Source organism: Eleginops maclovinus, chromosome 20 (assembly GCF_036324505.1).
Source record: "Eleginops maclovinus isolate JMC-PN-2008 ecotype Puerto Natales chromosome 20, JC_Emac_rtc_rv5, whole genome shotgun sequence".
Classification (NCBI taxonomy): domain Eukaryota; kingdom Metazoa; phylum Chordata; class Actinopteri; order Perciformes; family Eleginopidae; genus Eleginops; species Eleginops maclovinus.
Genome location: NC_086368.1, coordinates 11,503,329 through 11,526,894, shown reverse-complemented (window position 1 = coordinate 11,526,894; position 23,566 = coordinate 11,503,329). Strand labels below are relative to the sequence as shown.

Here is a 23,566-nt window from a genome sequence, read left to right as displayed (position 1 = left end):
CTAGTCAGATAGAAGGTGTGGATGGACGGACAGCATAAGGGATGATGGAAAAGGTGTAGGTGCTGGGTGATATTGGAGAACAGTGAGTAGAAGCTTAAAGAATAGACAGCCAAACAAAGTGTCACTGAGAAAGAGCAGAAAGCCGAAGGCAAGAGGTTTTAGAACTTGTTGACAGTAAGTCAGACAAAGAGACAGACAGAGATAGAAAAGCTAAGAGGTGCATGGAATGCAGAAAAGGATGGTGAAGGGTGATGGAGGGACAGGGTAAGTGTGCTTGTGCGTGAGTTGTACACATTTGCATATTATTTTAAAATGTGATGTTTATAACATATACAGTGGTATACGTTTGTGTCTCAGAGTGCATACATTTAGTTTTACCAGTCTCCAAGGAAGGAAAGTGTTTTAGCACAGCATTCTGCTTTGACCAGCTCCAACACACACCAATATCTGTGATAAAATGAATAATAAATTATAGGAAGACTTTTGTGCCAATGCAATCCTATAAGGCAGCTAAATGTAAAAAAACGTTTTCCTTGATTAAAATCACATTTTTCTATAGGTTTGTACATTTTTGTAAATGTAAGAACACAATTTACACTTAGAAAAATACATATAGTTGTCATAAGACATTTCAATTCAGATATATTATGCTTTTAAGAGATCTGAGGAAGTGTTTCATGCTACCTGCTTTGCCAGTTTGGAGTCTTTATTTGAATTTGTCAGTTCCTTAGAAACAAACCCACTTGATCTGCTTTACTCTGAAGTCACCGTCAATTGAAGAGTCTGATTCATCATTTTCAACCAAAGTTAAACACTGTTCTCATGAAAATAAGAAGCAGCCCTCTCGAAAGCACAATCTAATCTGGTTGGTCAGTGAAGGCCAGTGACAACACTTCATCTGGAGACAACTGAAATTAACCTATGACAAAACAGCTGATATATCAGCCTCATGCAACAATCAATCGTTTTTATTGAACAGTATTATAGCTTCAGGACATTCTGAACAATGGATACAATTTGCCAGAGGTACTGTTGATAATTCTTTCAGCTGTTCAAATGTTTTCTATTGTGTTTATTGTATGCATTTTGGGATTATTTTTCGGCTATAAGTTTAGTATAATATGGGTAATTGTATCCCGTATAGGAAAGTTCAGATAGTCTCCTTTTTTCCTTCCGGGTTGTTCTGTCCCTTATCATCAACAACTGATCAGATTGATATCAATCATTGATGTTACATGATTGATATCACTGTGTGCTATCAATCTTGAGAGCACACTATTAAATATTTTTGAAATCACAATGATTTTTTTTTATAGTTATTTAACTATTGAGCATATTTTTCACGTCAGTGCAGGAAAACTGAAAATATTTTATTTGTAATACTTTTTTTTATTATTGTATAGTTATATTTTTAATTTTCTAGAATATTGTTTACTTGTAACTTTTATATTTTTGGTCGGATCAGCATTTCAGCCAAAGAGGGCAACAGGTCACTGATTTGAACCAGTATTGACACACACACACACACACACACACACACACACACACACACACACACACATACAAATACACCCACACACATACAGCTTCATTGCATGCTTGCATGTCAGTGTGTGTGTGTTAGAGAGAGAGAGAGAGAGAGAGAGAGAGAGAGAGAGAGAGAGAGAGAGAGAGAGAGAGAGAGAGAGAGAGAGAGAGAGAGAGAGAGAGAGAGAGAGAGAGAGAGAGAGAGAGAGAGAGAGAGAGAGAGAGGGCTGTCTGCCGGCCGGCCATTGGCTCCTTGCCTATCAGTTCGCAGTGATCAGTCTTGCCTGGCTGTCGTCTGTCCACTGCCAGCTGTCAAAGGGCGTGCTCTGGGCATGCCCACTGATGAGAGGCTGCAGCCATGCTCTAAAATCAATCCAGCACTCTAATAGGTCACGTATGGCTGCACAGTGCTTGCCAATAGCTTTGGATTGGAGAATGAGTAGAGGAGGAAGTGGAAAGGAAAGAGAGGGATACACAGGGAGAGGCCGATATGTCAGCCACATTTTCATCATCAACAAGTTGTGTTGGCCACTGCTTGAAAAGAAAGGGCAGTAATTGACATGCTACTGATTTGCCTCTGCTAGTGAAGGCTTCTGACATCACTGTAGTGATGGCCAAGTTTGAGTGAAGTATGAGCACACTAACATAAATCTCTTTTTATTTGTCTCTCCCTCTGGCTCATTAGATTCCCTACTTTTAGACCCATATGTAATCATGAGTAAGTGTCCACACACTTCATGAAATTCCCCAAGCGGGGCGACAGAACAGAAGGAGATTCATTGGAGGAATGTGGATTTTGTTTTTAGAAACCAAACATTTGGTGCTCAGCGAATGTTTCAGTTTGCAAAGCAACTTTTAGGCCATTGATGCACACAGAATTTTTTTTTTATACAAATGCTCTCTAATTAAACATACTCAAAACCGCCTGCCGCACTGTTAAGTCATCTACAGTAAGGGAATAGGGAAGTGTAGATAGGCAAAAACAAATTAATGTTATCCTCCAAATGCTCTTTGCCTTTAAGGCACAGAGGAATAAACAGTTAGCTTTTTTTCTTTGAAGTTATCACTCCACAGCTCCAAAATATCTAATTGGAAACTTGAAAAGAAAAAAACAAAAACACTTCAATTTAAGTCAAGCAAAGGACTTAATAGGACTTTTTCTTTCATTAAGATTGACTATCATTCAAGTTCACTCACTGTTTTTATCTCACTCAGGTAGGTGTGGTGAAGTTTTAACAGTACAATAAAACCGTTATTTACACTTGTGTTTATGGTAACTGGCTACACCATGTGAGAACATTTATGTTAAGTTGCGATGCCTCAAGACATTGTCAATGTTTGGAACCTAATATAGCGTTGTGTTAATAAACTTTGTGAAGCATTTGTGTGGGTCTGTTGCTACCAGTATTGGGGATACAGATTAAGATACAGAATGTGCAGTTTGCAAAATCCAACGCAAATGAGTTCATACCCATTCTTTATTAAACTATCATCTGTGGAAAGTTGTTATGGCAGAAATAGTTTTACAAATTGGTCTTGAAGCAACAGTTGTATTGGCAAAATGTTACAGTTTTCACACAAAAGGCAAAGCACATGGAATCTGAATGTTTTTGATTGGCCATTGCAATGTGTCGCCCAATTATGCCGTATTGCATTGTTTAACAAGTGTCCTAATTTTAGAGATCTGAGCAGTTCAAGAGCATGCAGGAATGCCATAGTGCTACCCTTCTACATGTAGGCCAAATGACGAACAAGGAAAGCCACTCTTTGTACTTGAGCAGATAATGAAGGAGCAGAATATTATTCAAATGTCTGGTAGGAGGAAACATAACAGACAAACTGGCAATGAGTTGACAGAAGGATTGTCTATGTGTGACTTCTGTAGACATACAGCCAAAACCTGGCTTAAAGGAATGGTGCACATGGAGACAAGAAGCTTTTTAACAACACAATAGGAGTGGCCTGGTGGCAGAGGCACACGGCTTTGCCTCAACAGAGAATGATAATAGTGTGTCATCTTTAGTGCCAGGCAACGTTGGTTCTCTGCAGGGGAAAGTGGCGGATCTTAGAAAAGGTACGGTGTAGAGTTAACAGAGCCCAGTCAGATTTTTCTCCCCTGCTGTCAGAGCAAAGCTTGAGAAGGCTGGGAAATAGTCCTATCACTGCCAAGAAGCACACTCCTACTGTACGAGACACAGGCAGTGGCATGAACAGTGCCAAGGCACATAGTGCACCGCTGCTGTGGTCTGCCACTAAACAATAGGGACAGTCTGTCTGTGTCTAGAGACCAAGTTTGAAGGCTGAATTTTACTCTCTCAAGTTTTTATATGACTCTAATTATAGATTTGACATTGGTAAGTTATCTGAACACTGAAAAAAAAAAAAAAAAACTGTATTGTCATCCACATGCCAATATATTCACATTGAATTTAATTATGAAAACAGCTAGCCTGAATTAACTGTCTAAATAGAAAAAGTGTGGTGTTGGTATATCATGAAGCAACGTGTATGGTATTGATGAATTTCCCACAAAAAATGTCAAGGTTTGGGTGGACAAATAAAACAGAAGCAGTTTTAAAGTTAATAATTCACTTCCTTAAAGAGACATAGTCCACCTTTCACCTTATTTTTCGCTCTCTTGGGTTGGTGTGAATAATAAAAAAATGTGACCTGTCCATCATTAGTGAATGGTATATTGGTTCAGAGCAGCCATTTACATCCCCCCTTGGATGTTGTCAGGCTAATCATTGTTTGGCTGAACATAAACATACATTTTTCAGTTAATAGTTCCTGCATCAGATATGGTTATAGGTATGCTATAAGGTTTTGTTATCAAGGTATCTCTGTGTGGCATTAAAATAATAATTATTGTGTAAATAATGGTACAAAACTTTCCAGCTGATACAGAAAAACGGGCACTCCATCTAGACATTTATTTGAGTCTTACATACAGTCCTAAATACATTTGAAAAATTGAACAGTGTTATTCCGATGAAAACAGAAACTGCATTTTATAGTAAAACATCACAGATTATTCAATGTTTCATGGCATTTATATTATGTTGGTTTGTTTGAAAGGAAGCTATAAGGAAAGAACAAAACTAAAAACGTTAGCGTGCTGATATCAGACATAAATATTGCATTCACAATACTGCAGCACCGTTAAAGCAAATGAGTTGCATGACTTGTCATTTGGTTTAGCAAATGAACCTCTGTATCACATGACTGAAAACACTGATCCCAACATAGTTCCTCCAATAACAACCACTACTGTACCAAGTGATCAAAGAAGTAGAAGCTTTTTAAGTTGCTCCTGAACTGTTTGCTCTGGAGATTGGACCTCCCTAGAGCAGTCGGTTTCCAATACCACGGACATTGCCTTGATCAACAGTCTGAGACGGAATTATTTCCGGAAGCTCCTAGCACGCTACTGGGCAGGAGAAGTGTGGGATTAGAAGTCCTCTCCCAGCTGGTTCAAATACAATAGGTTAAACCACCTGCTGGCCTGAAGAACTTTTCTTCGACTGCTGTTCCAATCTTCCTTTCTTGGGGTCATAAGGACAGAGACATACTAAATGTTATTGTTTCTTCTTTTTCTGTTATCCGCCTTTTGTTGTGAATGTTTCGGAGAGACCATTAATCATACCCGCAGCCACACAACACAGTCTGTGTCGTTCCCTCTTTTAGTCTTTCACTCATTATTTCATTTTTCACTTCTCTTTGTGTTGTTCTTTCTCATTTGCCCTCTCTACCTTCCTCTCTGCTCCGTCAGCTCCGTCTTTCTCTCTAACCTCTGTTCATGTTTCACAACAGCCGAGGACTGTATCGGCCGCTCCCCCCTGCTGCCCCCCAATGTTTGTCTGAAGTATTAGGAGGTTGTTGCCTTATTGGATAGAATTAATTGATTAATACTTTTATCCAATTAGTGCTCCCTCATGCAATTAATCAGCTGGCTGATGTTAGGGCCGCTCCATCAGTCGGACGAAAGGCAGACAGATGCTTTGGGTCTGGTGTGTGATGAACAATGACCTCTCTCTCTTGCTTTCCCTCCCCCTCTTACCTCTTTCTTCATCCCTCTGTGTCTCTCTCTCCTTTCTATTTTCCACACACCTGCTTTCCTGTCCTCTTTTCACCGTTCAGCCATCGCTTTCCAGTTCGCAGCACATTGTTAGAGTTCTTGCTGAACACAAGAATTGCTTGAGAAAAACTTTTCTTCAGATAATCCTAATAACACCAACATATTATGGGGTTTGTCGCTCAGAACACAATGGAAAAAGAAAGATGAACAAAGGGGGAGGTTTTCTTTCTTATTAATGTTTCAGCACTTTTCACACTATAGAGGATAAGTAAGACATGTAAGTAGGCTCACAAGGAAGTAGAACAAATGAATGAATGTCCAGATTTAGCCCAAATTGCAACTATAACTATAACTATAACATCTTTTCTCTTTTATGTCTTACAGGTGTGTCCTACTTCTGCCTTTGAATCACTGATGGAGTTGTCATGGTGGCCACAGAAATACTGTAAGACCTTTGAAGGATGAACTTTCCAAACCACTGGATTGTTCTGCAGGGAAAATACATTGAATCTCAAACAAAATCAGCAAGAGTAAAATGAGTTGACCTTTTCTCAATTCAAGGATTCTGCTTCAGGAGGCAAACCTATTCATGAACTTGAACACAGCAGAAAAACAAGATCTGTATTTTTTTTTTAGACAGCGTAGTATTTAACCTCTTGGAACATGCACCAAGCATTGGAAGTGACATGGCTACAAGTGTAAACAGATGCAATTAAGCACTTAAAATGGCAAAGTTCAAAATGGATGGACACCATCATTCTTCGAGGGCATGCTCCTTACTGGTGTTGTATTCCTTTTTCCCCCTATTTCCCCTACCGATCAATGACATGCTCCAGTAAAATCTGTTGTTTGGTTGCCTTCAACAGCTTAGTTTGAAAGACATTTTCTAAAGTCTGTTTGTTTCACTTTAAGGCATAATTGCAAAGTGTGCTTTAAAAAGGTGGGGTGGATACTATAACCGAATCAGAATGACTGACCATGCTACAATACAAACAGGCACCCTGCAGGTGGTAGGAATCCATTATGCTCCATGATGTGCCCTGTATTCAGCAGATAACCTCAGATTTGTTTGCAATCTCATGGATTAACTTTCAAGTTCTTAGACCAAAACATTTTTAGGTTGCCCTTGTGGAGTTTTATTTGGTGTAAAATCCAACCAGAAAACTTTTCATTTCTACATGCATCTTTGTCATTGCATGTAGACCCCGGCTGAATTTCTCTCTTTTTTTCTTTTCCCATTTTGTTAAAAATCAAAATGGCTTCTTTTTTGAAAGCAGGAGCTTGGACACTGTTTGCAGCATTACATTTTTTTAGCTGCTGTAGTTTTGGCTTTTGTGAGGCCTCAAGGACTAGTGGTTCGAACTCAGAAGCGAGTAGACAAGAACAAGAACCCTCGTCATTGGAAAGAGTGAAGAGAGGATGGGTGTGGAACCAGTTTTTTGTGGTGGAGGAGTATACAGGCACAGAGCCGCTATATGTTGGCAAGGTAAGTAATTTAAATGTACTACGATTTATACTGTCTGAAGAATTTTGTGAATAACGGTTGATTTATTGAACTGACAGTATTTTCTTAAACCTTTCAGTTGAAGTATGCATGCATGCATGCTCCTGTTGTGAGGATGAATATGTTTAGGAAGGAAGGTTTATTTAATATATCTCCTTCATAAAACAATATCATAAAGTACTTGACAAGAATAAAATATCATAAAATAGGACCATAAAACTTTATGAATCAAAAATCTTCAAAGAAAAGAGAGCCATCTGTTAGACCTTGGTAGGAAGACCTAACTGACCCAGTGGGGATACATATGGAGTTGGTCAAAGATATTTTCTGTAAAATAAATGCTGAAGTTAATGGTGAGCCATTGTAAAGAGGATGAGATGGGTTTGACGTGAGTCTGCTGGACCTGGTCAACAGCATTGTTGTGCACGATTTGAAAACAATTCAGGGACAACCTCCAATTCCCGGTGAAAAGGTAATTGCGGGAGTCAAGCCTGGATCACATAGTCTATAATGGATGAACTCAAAAAAGTGGTTCTAACTCTCACAGGCTCCGCCTTCTACTGGACTCTTTTGAGTAATATTTTTCACCAATAACAGGCAAGGGTTTGCCTGTAAAATGTTCAATTTGTCAACTTAGCTGGCTAATCAGGAAGAGCCTATCCGAGTATTACCCAAACAGTCCAGTAGAAGGTGGATCCTTTGTTTATAGAACAAAGGTTACAATATGTTACCATTGTTCCAGCCATAAATTCTGTCAGTCAGTCAGACAGACAATTTTGCAAAATAGTTTGGTTTCTAAGTCTCATCAGGATTCAAATAGACATACAACTGGATATCATAAGCAAAACAGGGACGTCATATACTTTTAAATATGGTAATGTAATGAGTTAGGGGAAGCATATCAAAAGCAAATAGTATAGTACCCAATACAAAACCCTGCAGCAAACCACAAGAAAGAGCAGTGGTTACAGATCAAGTCACACAGAAAAGCTCCTTTTCTAAACATACAGTGTTAGGAGAACCGGTCCAGGGCGCTCCCATAGACACCCATCCGCTGCCAAAGCCTTTCAGCCAGGATGCTCACACAAAAACAGAGCATACAGGGTACATCAGATGGCATCATTATGTTATCTTAAAGGTTGTGTGCAGTGAACACAGCATTAAGCTGTTTGGCAACAACTTTTCCCCCAAAAATGTAGAGATGAATGTCAGTTTACTACACTACAGATACACGCCTATAGTTTTTTGAAAGGGGTTGATCAACTGCATGTTTATAAAAAGATAAGACAGAACCAGATCATAGGGAGCTTTTAATAACAAGGTTCAAGCCTGGACAAATAGGCCAAAGTAGCTTTTTAAGCATTTAAGTTGGTAAAACATCTACAGGGACTGGAATTCTGTATCTTCTAAAAAGATCTGAAGAATCAGATCCGATCCAAACAGCCGCAGACATGTTTCTAATGAGCGGAAGAACAACTCACATCAGTTCATCCAGAGCAAAACTGATTTTTCCCTGCAAAGCAAAATCCCAAGTTGAGGGTATTAAGCAACCCAGATACGCTTCCAATGGAATATATCTGTTTACTGATTTATTTACTATTAGAAGAGATGCAAAAAGTAATGTCTATTATGGTTTTAAACATAGTGACAAAAGTTCAAGAAGAAGATCATTTCTGCAGTCACGATAATGAGTAATTCAATAGGTTTCCATTATTACAATCTTTTTTTATTCTTATAAATGTACAAGTGATTTAAGAGGTTCCACTGAGTAATTATTTAAAATTGAATGGAGATCCTTTACTATAGTGCGACGCCAAAGACTGTCGATTTATGTGCTTGAATTATCTGACAGCTCCCCATAAGAATATCTCTAATAATTCAGGTTACATACAGCAGAATATTAATTGATGAATAAATTAATACAATGTACGATGCAAAGCAATTGTCTGTATTAAGAAATATTAAATTCTGCTTGTTTTGCTAATGTCATTACCTTCTTGGAAAACGAGATTCATTTATAACAACTGTCTGTCAAATCTACAAAATCTGTAATTTGTTGTTGTGTATCATTGTACCAAATATGCCAAATAGTTGCATTTCGATATGGACACATTTACACATTAAAAGGTATTATTTTTGAATGGTTTTATCATGTGTATCCCCTAACCACACTAGGAAACTAGTGCCCTGCACATTTGCATTGTTAAAACATTGAAACGCCAACTCAGAAATAAAGGCTCTGTTGATACTAAATAACTACAGAACTACTAACAGACAATACCAAACATTGGTGCTCTATCACAAGCAAACAGTTAAATTATTTGTCCCCACAAGACATTAACCAATCGAAATCTAAAGTTATGAAAAAACTGAACAATAAAATATACTTTTTATCTTTTCATACCATCTATAGCTCTGGCTGATCACAACTGTGACTATGTAATTGAAAAGAAACAGCCATTCTGTTAAAAAGTGTTTACCTTTAGCTGTCAGTAGAGCTCCAGTGCAGTGGAGTTACCATAATTTTGAATTTAGTTTCACACCTACAGTCCTTTTCTCACTGCTATCTAAATATGAGAACGTCATTGCTCACTGATCCACTGTCATTTGCTTCTTGTAATTCAAAATAAGTACATCCTGCTGATGCGTCACGCACAAACTTTCCAAAGGTGAACTACTGAAACAGTTATTTATGAAGCAGGTATACTCTTTTAGAAGAGTATACTGTTCAGACTGTGTGTATATAGTACACTGTCTCGGAAAGTTACCTTTGAAGCTATACTCTTTTAGAAGAGTATAGCTTCAAAGGTAATTTTCCCAGACAGTGTGAATAGTGTGATATATACAGTAATACACATGGATATGCTTTGATAGAAGCCTCAAATATTACTTGAAGGTAAATGGGTGGAAGAGACTAAGTGGAGTAAGTACTTAGTGTGAACTTTAAACCTTCATGTTGTTGAAGGCCTTTCACATTACTTGGAAACCAATGAAAGTGGGCCTGAATCCAGTTTAAATCAATAAAAATGACATACAATTTAGCTGACTTTCTCAAGAACTATTCCTGCTTTTCCACGAGAGGAAACAGAGGCTACATCATTTTTGTCATCCCTAAATCCTGGATCATATAACTTTTATGCAGTGGAAGGAAGAACAATTTCACGGCCCAGGATCGTAGCTGATTTTACTGATTACTGGGCAAACATGACTAGTGTACAAGTCCTTAAACACAGAACGCTACAAGAAATTAAACAAAAGACATTTGCTAATTGTTTCATTGCGGTTACCAAAATCATATGCCCACCAGACCATAAACATTTTAAATGCGGATTACAGCTACTGAGGCATGTGCTCAGTAGCTTTTTTAGACCCCTTTCCACCACTGCATTATTTGAAATGTTGCATAATAAGCTGAGTGTGGAAACAATCTCAAACATGACGATGTTGTTTTTGATCTGCTATCAGACTAATTTGTCTTGTCCTCAAAATCGAAAACCCTATTTCTTCCTTTCTTGTGGCTATTGTGTTGCAGCCACTATTTGGTCAAACAGCACCATTACTCAGTGATGACAGGCTCAGCATTGCCCTTCTCCTTTTAATGTCCAGGACAATATCTTGACACCAGAGATGTTATTATTCTAATGAAATTATAGAGATTAAGTATATGTCAAATCAAATCAGTTTGCCCTTCTTATAGTCCAATATGTAGCCTTTATTTTGGAATATTTTTTTTCTTCTTTTTCCCCCCACTCGTTCACATCCCGTCCGTCAGTTGTATACACTGCAGTCAGTTGATGAGAGTTGACAGCATGTACAATTTGATTGCCTTACATATGACAAGATTTGAAAAGATGGCATATTAATGTAGACAGCATCAGACTCAGTGATGAGTCACGGACATCAATTGTGTGATCCCCTTGTTTCTAATCATTTAGACATGGCAATTGACCAGCTAATATTGCATCTGCATATATTGATCTCTTTATTGCTACAAATGAATGGAGATGTTTTTTCGCAGCAGGGCTGGCTGTTGCAGAATAATTATCCTTTGGCCATTATTTGTCAGACATTGTAATTACGTTGCATTCCTGCTGTCACAACTAAATACAAAGCCAACAGGCACTGCTGTCTGTCTGATGGGGGACAGTGACATAGACAGAAATGAGTGGTACATGAGGAAGGGAACAAAGGGAGGGGAGAGGCTGCAAAGGGAAACTAGGGACGAAAAGACTTCATACACTGATTTGTTATTCATTAAAGGACAGGGTTCCAGGGAAGGCAGTGAACTGATTTAAAGGGGCTGAGGGAAGCTCGAGGGAGTGACACAGCAGGGGGGCGAAGAGGGATGATTTTATTAATAATATTATCTAAAGTTATTGCACTTCATGCGAATAGGGCACTGGCTAGTGCTATCAGTGATAATAATGGTTTGTGTGAGTGTGGATGTCTGTATAACTCTCTCTAGCACACAGATAGACTCTGCTGGACTTTTGGTATCAACATTTTAATTTGAGCAGTGGAGGATTAAAGCTAAGCACTGTGCCTCTGTACTGGATAATTACAACAAGCTTTTTTTTCCCTTTTCCCCAAACTCGGCAAACTTGCCAAGCCTTGTCCGTCCCACACTTTTACCACTACTCTGCTAATGAAATCAGATTAACCTATAAAATGGTCACTCCTATTGCATTGAACTGGCACCTTTAATCAGTACTTTAAGGTAATGCATCCTTGTACACTAAGAGGGTACCATTACATTTGCAAATGTATTTTAAAAGTAAAATCTCTTAAGAGGCAGAGCTGATGTTGAGCCCAGATTATCCGAAATGGCTGTTGTTAAAGGCCTACTGAAGTGCAGCACTACACACCACGCAGTCTAATAGTACATATACAACTGAATAACATATATCATTGCAACCCATGTCATTGCGGTCAAATTAATGGAGTAATTAATCATTTAAAATTGCACGCTAGCAAATCCCTGAAAACATTCTTGTTTGAGACCCTTGGGGGCGGAGCTCCGTCGTGACGTCACGAGTGTTACCACAAGTTTGGCGTCCATTGTTGCCGGTGTGATTCGTCGTCTTTTGGTTTTCTCAATTTTAGGCTAAAATGACGAAAATTGCGAGTGGGAAGCCATGCATTGCGGCCTTCTGCAGCTAATATAAATATAATCCACGTGTCTACTCTATACACATTATCATAAGTGCTTTGTAGACCATGCATCCCAGTGATGCAGTCCTCATACTCTCTGACTTTGTACTATGAACTGTGAAATAGTATGGCCGGGGCAGCTTTTTAATGGATCTCATGTGTGCAGTGTGGCAGTGGCTACCTGTAATGTTACGTACATGTATCTAGAATTGACTTTTGTATTGGTCATTGACATTATTATTACTATTTGTTAATAAATGGACTCGTCTCAGTTTCACAATGCCAATGGCACAATTGTCTACTGGTTGTGCTTTATCACGGGTCCCAAAGGGTATAACAACTTAGCAATACGTATTTGATTGGTTTAATCAACGTTTCTACACACAATGCTGTTTGGGCAGGCTGCAGTGTTCAGGACTCTGGCGCTATATGACGCCCAGGACTGGGAGGCAGTTTAGAATCTTGGCGACAGATGTCGCCCAAGGTAGTAGACGGGTTAAAGAAAACAACAACAATAACAGGCCAGGGTCAAAAGAAATACTAATTACCTAGGGTGACCAGACGTCCTCTTTTGCCCGGACATGTCCTCTTTTTATGTCCTGTCCGGAGCGTCCGGGGGGGTTTTATAAATTCATGAAAACGTCCGGTTTTCACAGTTTTTCATGGGACCATTAAGCGTGTCCTTAAATTGAATGGCGCAGAAGTCTACTGTACTTAGACTTCCCCCCCAACAATCGCAAGTGTCCTCTTTTTCGCCACCTCAAATCTGGTCACCCTAAATTACCATTATGTATTCTGTAGGCGATCTATATCGTGGTTTATCCCTCCACCGGCTTCGTCGTCCTCACCACTGTCACTGTCACTCCCAGCGTCTGACACGGCTTGCTCAAACATATATGGTTGGACTCCCAGTGGCTCTGCCATGTCGATTTCTCCATCTGATGACGGCTCAGGGGCATCAGAGAGCATCGTGTTCAGCACCAACAGAAACAGACGAATTTTCGCTGAAATCACTCTCACTAGTACTGCTAGCCATGGTTGCAACACCGGTACAGTTACACTCGTGACATCACGCGAAAGTCGTCTGCTACTTCCGGTACAGGCAGACTGTTTTGAGAAGGTCCTCGCCGGCTGATAAAAATAGTTTTTTCTCGTCAATTATTCTGCTTGTACGTGCTCCCCAAAAATACAAGAATTTCACCAAACGATCAAGTAATATACATAGAACTGAACTGCTATCCCTATTTAAGTTTGAACAAAAGTCGTGTGTGTGTGTGTGTGTGTGTGTGTGTGTGTGTGTGTGTGTGTGTGTGTGTGTGTGTGTGTGTGTGTGTGTGTGTGTGTGTGTGTGTGTGTGTGTGTGTGTGTGTGTGTGTGATAGAATTGGACTATGTGTGTAGCATTCAATTTCAGGATGTGCAGTTTAACAAGAGTTTTTTGTATCCTTCCAACTCTCTGTTCTGTATTTCAACTCACTTGATTCTTGATATGTTCATTAGAATTAGCATATAGTTTGATTTTGGCGTCCAAGCTCGGGCCTCTTCACTCCAGATGCTCGCCTGGTGGGGGGGGCATCAGCAACATGAACACAGCAGCAGCAACATGAGTGCAGCAGCAGCAGCAGCAGCAGCAGCAGCAGCAGCAGCAGCAGCAGCAGCAGCAGCAGCAGCAGCAGCAGCAGCAGCAGCAGCAGCAGCAGCAGCAGCAGCAAGACAAAGGCAGGCAGGTCTGGCAGCTTAAATAGAGCGGCAGATTTAGGAGAATGTGTTTGTTTGGTTGTAAGAGGGACGAGGCACGTCACGTGTAAATGTATTATTATTGAGCTAGTCTGAACTTCCTCGCAAGGCTTCGCTCCATGAATGTATCTGGCATTGATTTGGTTATAATTTCTCAGCTTGAACAGCTAAAAAATAGGGGTTTTCCATTTGCAAGGTGGTTCTTTATCCTCGTTTCTTTAAACTATGCATTTAATCTAAAGCCAAATTAAACAGATGGCCTAACCTTTTTTGTTAACCGAAACATCTACTAAAAAAGATCTGTTTGATTTATGGAATATCACATTCAGTGTATCTGGTTTGGACAACAACAACAACAACAACAACAACAGTCTAGTTCTGGATATTAAAGTAAAGCATAAACCTTTTAACAAGCATGTTGAATTTGCTTTTTTTTTTAGCTGTTTTGTTCTGTTCCATTTACTGTGACAAAGTAATCAACAAAGAGTTCCTTTTTGATGTCCACGTAGTCTTGGTTGGCATATTTTTTTCATGCCTTGTGTGTGTGTTTATGAATAAAGGGGAAAGCAGTGTTTGACCATGGACACAATCATCCCAACAACAGAAACATGCATGTGCTGTGCCTGTTAAAGCAATTCTCCCCATCGCAATGATCCAAGTCATGATTAGTCAAATCTAGGTCCTAACATCACAAGGCTGACATCAAGGAACAAAACAGATCAAAGAAATGGAAAAAAAATTTAAAAAATAACTGTGGTGCTATTGGACAAGGAAATTAATGGAGCCACATTTCCCATATTTTATGAATAGAGAGCCTTTCTTTCTCTGGTTTGTCATTGTTTGAACTTATTTAGAAATAATATTTAGATTTATGTTTTGTGGCTCTTTACTATTTCTGCATCTCCATCCTCTATTTTCTGTCAAAGCCTTTGAAAGTCTGCCTCCAACCCCCACTATCCAAGCACCATTGCCCCCTTATTTAAATTTCTCTTCTCCCACCAACTTTTTTTTCTCTCTTTCTCCTCTTCCCTATGCTATCATTTACTCTCCCATCGGTCTCCCATGGTCTGTACCCTTACTTCCACATAGCTGTCTCCACCTACGTTGCCTCTGATTCAGTCACCTTGTTAGCACTTTGAAGCTGTTAAGATCAGAGAGCTTGACAAGCTGCAGTGAAATGTGGCAGGCCTACTCCTGATTACACAGACTTAAATATAAGACAGCCAATTTGCTCCCGCTTTGAAACCCTCAATAAACCCAGGATTCAGCGAAGCCAAAATCCTAATATCACTACCGGATATGAAAAATCCTGCTCCAGAAATGTCTCGCCTTTCTATTTTATTATTTTATTTTATTTCGCCGCTTGATTCTGTAATTGTTAAGAACATGAACTTGCACTTGTAAACATTTTTAATTCATCTTCACACGTGTGTAAAAAGATTTTGTGCAATTTGCGGGATTTTGCTGACGTTTTTAAAAGGGATATCTTTCATTTCTAAATCATCATTACCGAAGCTGAGTTTGTGTAATAATGTACTTGTATATACAAACTCAGAAGAGCTGACAAGAAGGAAACTTTGTGTCACTGTGTGTGAGTCATATTTCACTCCCTTAAGCTGGTTAGCCTACAGTGACAGCTAGACACTTTGTTATGACCCAAAGGTGAACCTGACAGGGCTTCAACAGCCTCACTCTCCCCTGAGTCACCCCACAGCCCCCGATGTAAACCCTTAGGCAGTGCTTACTTCTTGCATACATTTTAGCTTAAAGCCAGATACTGGTTCATAATACCTGCTAAGCCACAGCGACAAATGCACATTCTAAGTAAGTTTAAAGAAGAGGTTCAGATTATTTTATCAGTGTTATCTACAATATGCTGTTATTGTACCCCTATGTCATGAATGATGCGTGTTGTGAGAGTTGCTGGTCACTGTAATCATTCTTTTCATACTGGCCATTAAGTAAACCTTTTTGAAGTCCTTCTGCGCACAAATGTTTTCAAAGTTTCGATCAGGCTAATATTAGGTTTGGGCAGACCATATTAAGGTAGTAAAATGTATCAAACAATGTACAATTTAAATGCACACATGGGCATATGAGTGATGTCTATATTATTCGTAGAAATTCCCATAACATAGCATTTTCGTATTTTGAATTTCTTGTAATCATTAAATATTCTGATTTGGTGAGTCCTGTGGGCTAAAACTAATAAACTGATAATTCCTATGCAAGTCCTGGAAGAATGCACAAAATAACTAAAATAATATCTAAAGAGTTTATACAAATCTAAAAATATGTGCTTCATGTGTTTCTAAAAGCCTGCTTCTTCACACATTTGTCAAATGTGTGCACCTGCCTTTAACATTGCTAACATTATGTGGGCAAGCATGGCAAGTAATCTTCTACGTTAAAGTGTGCTCTGTTTTTTGTCCTTGCAATTTTGTGAGGTGGTCATAAAATGTTTGTAGTGTGCGCTGGGATCAGCAGCACTGCTCACCTTGTAATCTGCCTGTAACAATGGATTTAAATAGCTACCCTTTTCTAACTGCGGTAAATAACTAACGTAATGCCCCCAAAACAATACTCAAACTGCAAAACCCTGTGATCAGTACTTAAATCACATGGATTATGTGTTTCCTTATTGAATGTTTGGTCTGAAGAAGGTAGACTTTGTCCTTTAATATATATGGTTGCATGTATTTGTTTTTAGTCTTTTTTTTCCCGCTTTTCACAAGAATACTGACCTGACGAATGAAAAATGTTTCCAGCCCAAACTAACTCTATTCCCCCCTCTTCATATACAGTGGTATGCAAAAGTTTGGGCACCCCTTAGGAAAACCACTGCATCAGTTTGTCACTTGCTGAGCTTTTGAAGCAGCAACTTCATTTTAACATATGTTATACCTTATGGTAACAGAAACATCTCAGTAGTGAAATAACTTTTATTGGTCAAACAGAAACATGTTTATGTGCATTCAAACAAAAATAGGCATGTGCATAAATTTGGGCACCCCTAAGAAATAATTCCATTAATATTTAGTATTGCCTCCTTTTGCTGCAATAACGGCCTGTAGACGCCTCCTGTAGCCACAGACAAGTCCCTTAAGCCTGGCAGGTGGTATTTTGGCCCATTCTTCCACACAAAACGTCTCCAGTTCAGTCAGGTTTCTTGGCCTCCGTGCATGGACAGCCTTCTTCAAATAAATCCATACATTTTCAATGATGTTAAGGTCTGGGGACTGGGATGGCCATTCCAGAACATTGTACCTGTGCTTCTGCATGAATTCCTTGGTGGATTTTGATCGGTGCTTAGGATCATTGTCCTGCTGAAAAATCCAACCCCGGCGTAGCTTCAACTTTGTGACTGACTCTAGAACATTCTTGTCAAGAATCTCCTGGTACTGTAAGGAATTCATGTGGCCCTCAACTTTAACAAGTTTTCCAGTACCTGTGCTAGCCACACAGCCCCATAACATGATAGATCCTCCACCAAATTTTACAGTGGGCAACAAGTTCTTTTCATTGAATGCAGTGTGTTTTTTTCGCCATGCATACCTGTTCATGTTATGACCAAATAACTCAATCTTGGTCTCATCTGACCACAGTATTTTGTTCCAAAATGCTTCTGGCTTGTCCAGATGTGCTTTTGCATACCTCATGCGACTCTTCTTGTGATTAACACTCAGGAAAGGCTTTTTGCACATCACCCTTCCAATGAGCTCTTCCTGGTGCAAAGTACGCTGGATTGTGGAACGGTGAACAACTACACCATCAGCAGCCAGATCTTGTTGTAGTTCTCTGGAGGTGGTCTGTGGCTTCTCTGTGACCATTTTCACCATCCTTCGCCTGTGCCTTTCCCCTATTTTTGTCGGCCTACCACATCTTTCCTTCACACGGACTGTTCCTGTGGCCTTCCATTTCACAACTACGTTTCTGACTGTGGAGACAGACAGTTTAAACCTGTCAGATAATTTTTTGTACCCTTCTCCTAATTTATAATGTTGGATTATCTTAGCTTTCAGGTCAGTGGAGAGTTGTTTTGAGGTCCCCATCTTGCCACTCCCTAAGAAAGAACCTAGGCCAGGCACAGCCAGCTATTACCTATGTTAAATAGCCTTTTTCATGATTGGTTCCACCTGTCTTTGTAATTGAAGGTCTAATGAGCTAATCAAAGCAATTTTGTGCAGCAACCTGTCAGCTATAAATCCGTACAGGTGTTGAAATGAATGCTATTTATAAGGGTGCCCAAACTTTTGCACATCCCATTTTTTGCATTTTATTTTATTATAATAAAACTATGTAATGCTACCCTAAGAATTTTGGTCTGGAAAACACTAAAACGTCTACATCTTTGTAGGAAAACAAATGTTGTTGCTGTGATCTTCTATTATAAAGGAAAAGCAAATTGTCATGAAATCTCAGAGGGGTGCCCAAACTTTTGCATACCACTGTAACTGTCTTCATCTGGTGACACTGATGCAAAATGTAAAATGTGCAGCTCTTAGAAAGATGCATCAAAGATTTGACCAGTGGAGCATGATTTTTGCTCAGCAGCAGCGGACTCTTCATGTAAATTTGTTAAGGGTAGATTTGCACTCCTGTTTATTATTTGCTAACAGAGTGATGTCCTGGCTCTGACCTTTAGTTTACTGAGAACAATTTGCTAAGCATTGTATGTGTGTTTTTCATGCTGCCAACTTGAATCACTCCAGTGAGGATAGACTGACAGACGGATGGGTATATTCAGCCTGAGGGGGGAAAAATAGCATCATCCCAGCAGAATGATGAACTCACTATCTATGTATGCCTGTGTGTGTGTTTGGATGTGTGTGAGCAAGCAAATACAGTAGGTAGGTGTGTGCATGTGGCTGGTTTAGCACATGTACAGTAGGTATGAACTTACAAGCATGGTGCCAGCATTTGTGCAATTCAATTAATAAATGACATTTCACACACATGCTTGTCTCCAAAAATCTAATTTAGAAACACAGAAAGTCTTGGGGAAGCATATCCTGCAGCGCATGACTATGCACACTTTTATTGGACAACTCTCACCGTTTGGACCAATGAAACTTGTTTTATTATAACTAAAATATTGATACCATCAAAGTAACCGTAAGTATATTTCCTCTGACTGTTCAAGTATTTGTCTTCAGGATGATTCAGAATGGTGAAAATAGGCAAAAACAGATAGATAAAGAGGAGGGGAAAATGGATGAGGGAGGCAATATGAAGGCTCAGCCCTGCATTATTCTGCAGGTTTTACGACAAAATACTTAATGAAAACCCCCGCGAGGGTGATAGAAGCCTGTATTTAATTAAGCCTTTATAAAATATTAACTAGGGAGGCCGGGGCGATTTCCCCTCTCCCCCTGTATGGTCTGCACACTGCACACTCACACTACATAGATAGCTTTGAGTTATCATTTTAGAAAGAAGGTGAGAGGGGGAGAAAGAGAGGGAGGGAGCAAGTCTAGTGCTCACTAAAGAGCCAAAAGGGAGGTTGGGATGGGGGACCAATGCTGCTCCTATTGCTGCCTCTGGAATGTCTTCTAATCACATTAGGGGGAACTATAGCTCTGATTTATAAAGGCTCTTTTAAGTTCACTTTTCAGCCCTGGCACCTCTATGTCTCTACCTTTAACAATCTTTGAAACGACTTTGATCTCCTAATTTGGGCGTCACATCCTGTGAAGGGCGCCATGTGCAAAAAAGGTGTAAATCATTACTAGAACGGAGGTGTCTTTTTTTATATGACAACGATGATGGCTGGTTATAGGAAGCTCTAGGAAGGCCTTAAGCTGCAATTGCCATTGAAGGGATAAGATAAGGGAATGGGTGGAAAGTATGGACTAATTTCAAATGGTCACGGCTGAGGACCAAATGTCATTTTCTGACAACTATCAATAACACAAACCATCAGTATTCACAGAAGTTAAAACTAAATAGAAAATGCTATGCAAAATATGTGATATATTAAACTCAACGCCCACATACTGGTTTACTGAACTTCCAGCTGCATCTAACAGCTTTCATCAGTGAAGTGGAGTTAGGTGTCATGAAGTGTCCATATGTGATATCAAGTGGTCATACATTTGTGAAAGATTGTAGCCTTTAAAGTTTGTGGCCTCTAGTTGACACCTTCCCATTCAATGCAGTCCGGTGGGTTCACATACAGTACTTTGTGTTGTAGGCGTATAAAATATGTTTGGAAAAACATATTCTTAGCCTGCCTTCAAATTTACTCCAACAAAGTAACCCATGAATTAATTCAAAGTAAGTAAATTACAGAAGATTTTGCAACAATGAAGTATTTCCTTAACAATTAAAGACTTTGATGTAAACATTGCATATTTAATTACATATAACATTTAACTAAAATATACTTGCCTGTTATGTGCTTCAAATCAATTTTGACTTTTTTTTCTTTTTTTTTTTCCTCAAGATTTAACCAACACCCTTGCTAACAAAAAATGTAAATATAGTTTAAGTTTACATGATCGGACATGATATTGCCAGAGCAAATACGTATATCAACATTATTCAACTTAAATACCTTAATATACAATGTTTCCTCATTATGTGTATGTTTCTAGTAAATTGCACCTGCTGCTGCAAAAGTGATATGGTGTAAACCTAATTCTGAAGCATTAGGGTTGCCATGCTGTCACATAAAATAAAATAAACATAAAGTGTGAGTCCCAGTTTATGAATTAACTCAATTTAATTTAATTTTACAGATCCATACAGACTCTGATGAGGGTGAAGGCAACATCAAGTACACTATCACGGGAGAAGGGGCAGGGACCATCTTCATCATTGATGAGCTTACAGGAGACATCCATGCTACAGAGAGACTGGACCGAGAAGAGAAGGCTTCCTACACACTGAGGGCCCGGGCCAGGGACCGGCTATCCAACGACCTTCTGGAATCAGAGTCAGAGTTTGTCATAAAGGTCCAGGACATCAACGACAGCGAGCCGAAGTTCTTGGAGGGACCTTACATCGGCAGTGTGGCAGAGCTGTCACCCATAGGTAAGCCAAGAACCATGTAGTGCAGTCAGACAGGAATCATCTGTTTGGAGCTTTGGGCTCAGAATGGCCCAAAGGTGCACAGTACTGAATATAATCAGTAGTTATATTACAGTTTTTTTCATGATACATAAGTATGGGTCTTTAACATAATGCTTTGTCCTCGGCTCAAGGGAGCAAAAAAATGCCAAGTAGAGCAATATGCTAAAATTCTCCCCTATTCTTAAGATGGCAAAAAGCAGACAGGGGTTGTTAGATGGAAATAGAAATGGCAACAGTGAATTCATTGTGGATGAAAGGGGGTAGAATGGTGACATGGATTTGAGGAGGGTAGCAATGTGCACAATATTTTCATAGAGGCTGGCATTTGAAATTGAAACCACAATGCTTTTAATCTTGACAAAAGTGTTTCTATTGTCAGCAACAGTATTAGCTGCGCTCCATGGGTTGCTCAAAATCTTAGCGGATTCTGAAAAAAAAAAACAGCTGAACTAAAGTGTCATGGGCTTCATTAGCATGGTATTAGTGTCACAGACATCACTGATGTTTAAAAAACAAAATTATGTTTTGCTGCCAAGTGATATCACAACACCATGTGTGTTCAGAGTGTTGTGTGTGATACTGATTTGTGCATGTGTGTGTATTATCATGCATATGCAGAAGAGGAGGGTGTGCTCCTTGTTTGAATGACTCCAGGAGTGGTGCAGAATGGAATGGCTCTTCCCTATTCAAGCCTGATTGGAATTAATTTGTGCTTCCTCAGCATGATCCAAACCATGGGCATTTCTGCCTACAGTGCTCTCTAAAACTGAATGGTGTGTGTGTGTGTGTGTGTGTGTGTGTGTGTGTGTGTGTGTGTGTGTGTGTGTGTGTGTGTGTGTGTGTGTGTGTGTGTGTGTGTGTGTGTGTGTGTGTGTGTGTGTGTGTGTTTGCACATGCATGCGCGTGCATGCACGTGTGCATTTGTGTGTGAGGGATTGGGAAGAAGGGGGGAGAGAGTGTGAGGGACAGAGCAATTGAAGGGTAGCAGAAAATAGGAGACTGATAAATAGAATAGGAAAAATGCAGAATTTTTTTAAAAGATGCAAAACTGCGGAAAGCAGTTATTATGTTTCCAAGAAGGAAACGGATGGAGTCATAGAGACCATGCTAAGTTAATGTTAGTTAATGTAATCTTAATGATCTCGACCCTTCCACTTTGGCTGTTCCCCCTTGTGTGACCCTATCGCACCTTACTCCAATTATGAACTAAATGAGTGTGCAGTTCATGTTTTAAACATATTTGTGAAGCACTAGGACTAATGATGTAACAGCTACTGCTTAGTCAACCCTTCTCTGCCCCATCCCTATTGCTGTACTTTCCGCTGTAAGCCTGTAGAACATCATCTAAGGCCAGCAGTATTTTTTTTGGCATGTCAGTGATAAGGTCACAAGCACAATGACAATATCTGAAGGGAGGAAAATGAAAATAAAGGTGTCTGACTGCCACATGTCACTCACCAGCTCATGGGCTTTCAACGCCGTGTCTGAAGCAGTCTTTGAATAGGTGGAGAATATCACTTAAAGGGAAACTCAGCTTTAATGTACAGTATGTTCTTCATATTGTATAATACCAAACTAACAACAACTACTACATTATCAAGTATTGCCTTTGTAATCAAGGGCCTGAAAAAGCTGATTCCTCTTTTTTGTCAACAATCTAATAATTCAGTGAACCGCAGCGCTGCCCTGGGTGATTACGATAAGCATTGGCACTGCAGATTATTTTTGGGTCAATTTCACATACGCTGTCCTGCTGCTGTGAATAATCACTCTCAGCACTAAATTTGTAATAATCCATGGTTAAAAATAATCCCCAACAAATATACTGTTTACTCTTCCTGATAAAAACCGCAGTGCCCGGCCGCTTTCGGTAAATTAATAAGCATCAAAATGTGTTTTTGTAACCTGTTTTGGAAGATTGAAATCATTACAAATTGGCTTGGGGCTGAGTTCAGTAGACAGAGATGTTAAATGGGAATTCATCGAGAGACAGAATAAATGCATTGTCCAATGGATTTATTAGGACAACTAAAAAAGCAAAACACCCGCTGTTTATTTGCTTTTGCATATCTGTGTTTATTTGTCCATTGAGCAGGCTCAACGGCATCCGCACTTGTTTTATATTATTTTCCAACTATGAGCAAATCCTATTATTTTGTCCTTTGCATCATCCAAAATAACTGTCCGTCCCCACCATATAAGCATACTGTCATCTTTTATAGTGAAGACTTGATTTTTGTTCATTTTTCCTTTGTGACCACATTTTATACCCAACACCTGGTAAGAATCAGTCGGTTTTATGTCATTTGGACTCAGCTCCTGTGATCTGAGGTAGGGTTGTGTTTTATTTTATGATGGAATCAGGATGCAAGCATTATCCACACCAGTGATGTGCTCACTGTGCTGTTTTATGGCCAACCCTACAGCAAACTGCTTCGAAAACCGTCAGGCCATAATAGTAAGAAAGTAATCAGTAGTCAGCTGCCTGAGGCATAT

General features: G+C 39.4%; 1 protein-coding gene across 1 annotated transcript in view; it reads left to right on the top strand.

Annotated features, from left to right (window-relative positions):
* LOC134882174 (cadherin-22-like) overlaps positions 1 to 23,566 on the top strand; it is a 135,601-nt gene that overhangs the window by 60,369 nt on the left and 51,666 nt on the right. Inside the window, exons 3-4 of the mRNA XM_063909765.1 lie at positions 5,990 to 7,091; positions 20,737 to 21,031. Coding sequence (XP_063765835.1) covers positions 6,861 to 7,091; positions 20,737 to 21,031 — 526 coding nt within the window. The 5' untranslated portion in view covers positions 5,990 to 6,860. The remainder of the gene's footprint in view (positions 1 to 5,989; positions 7,092 to 20,736; positions 21,032 to 23,566) is intronic.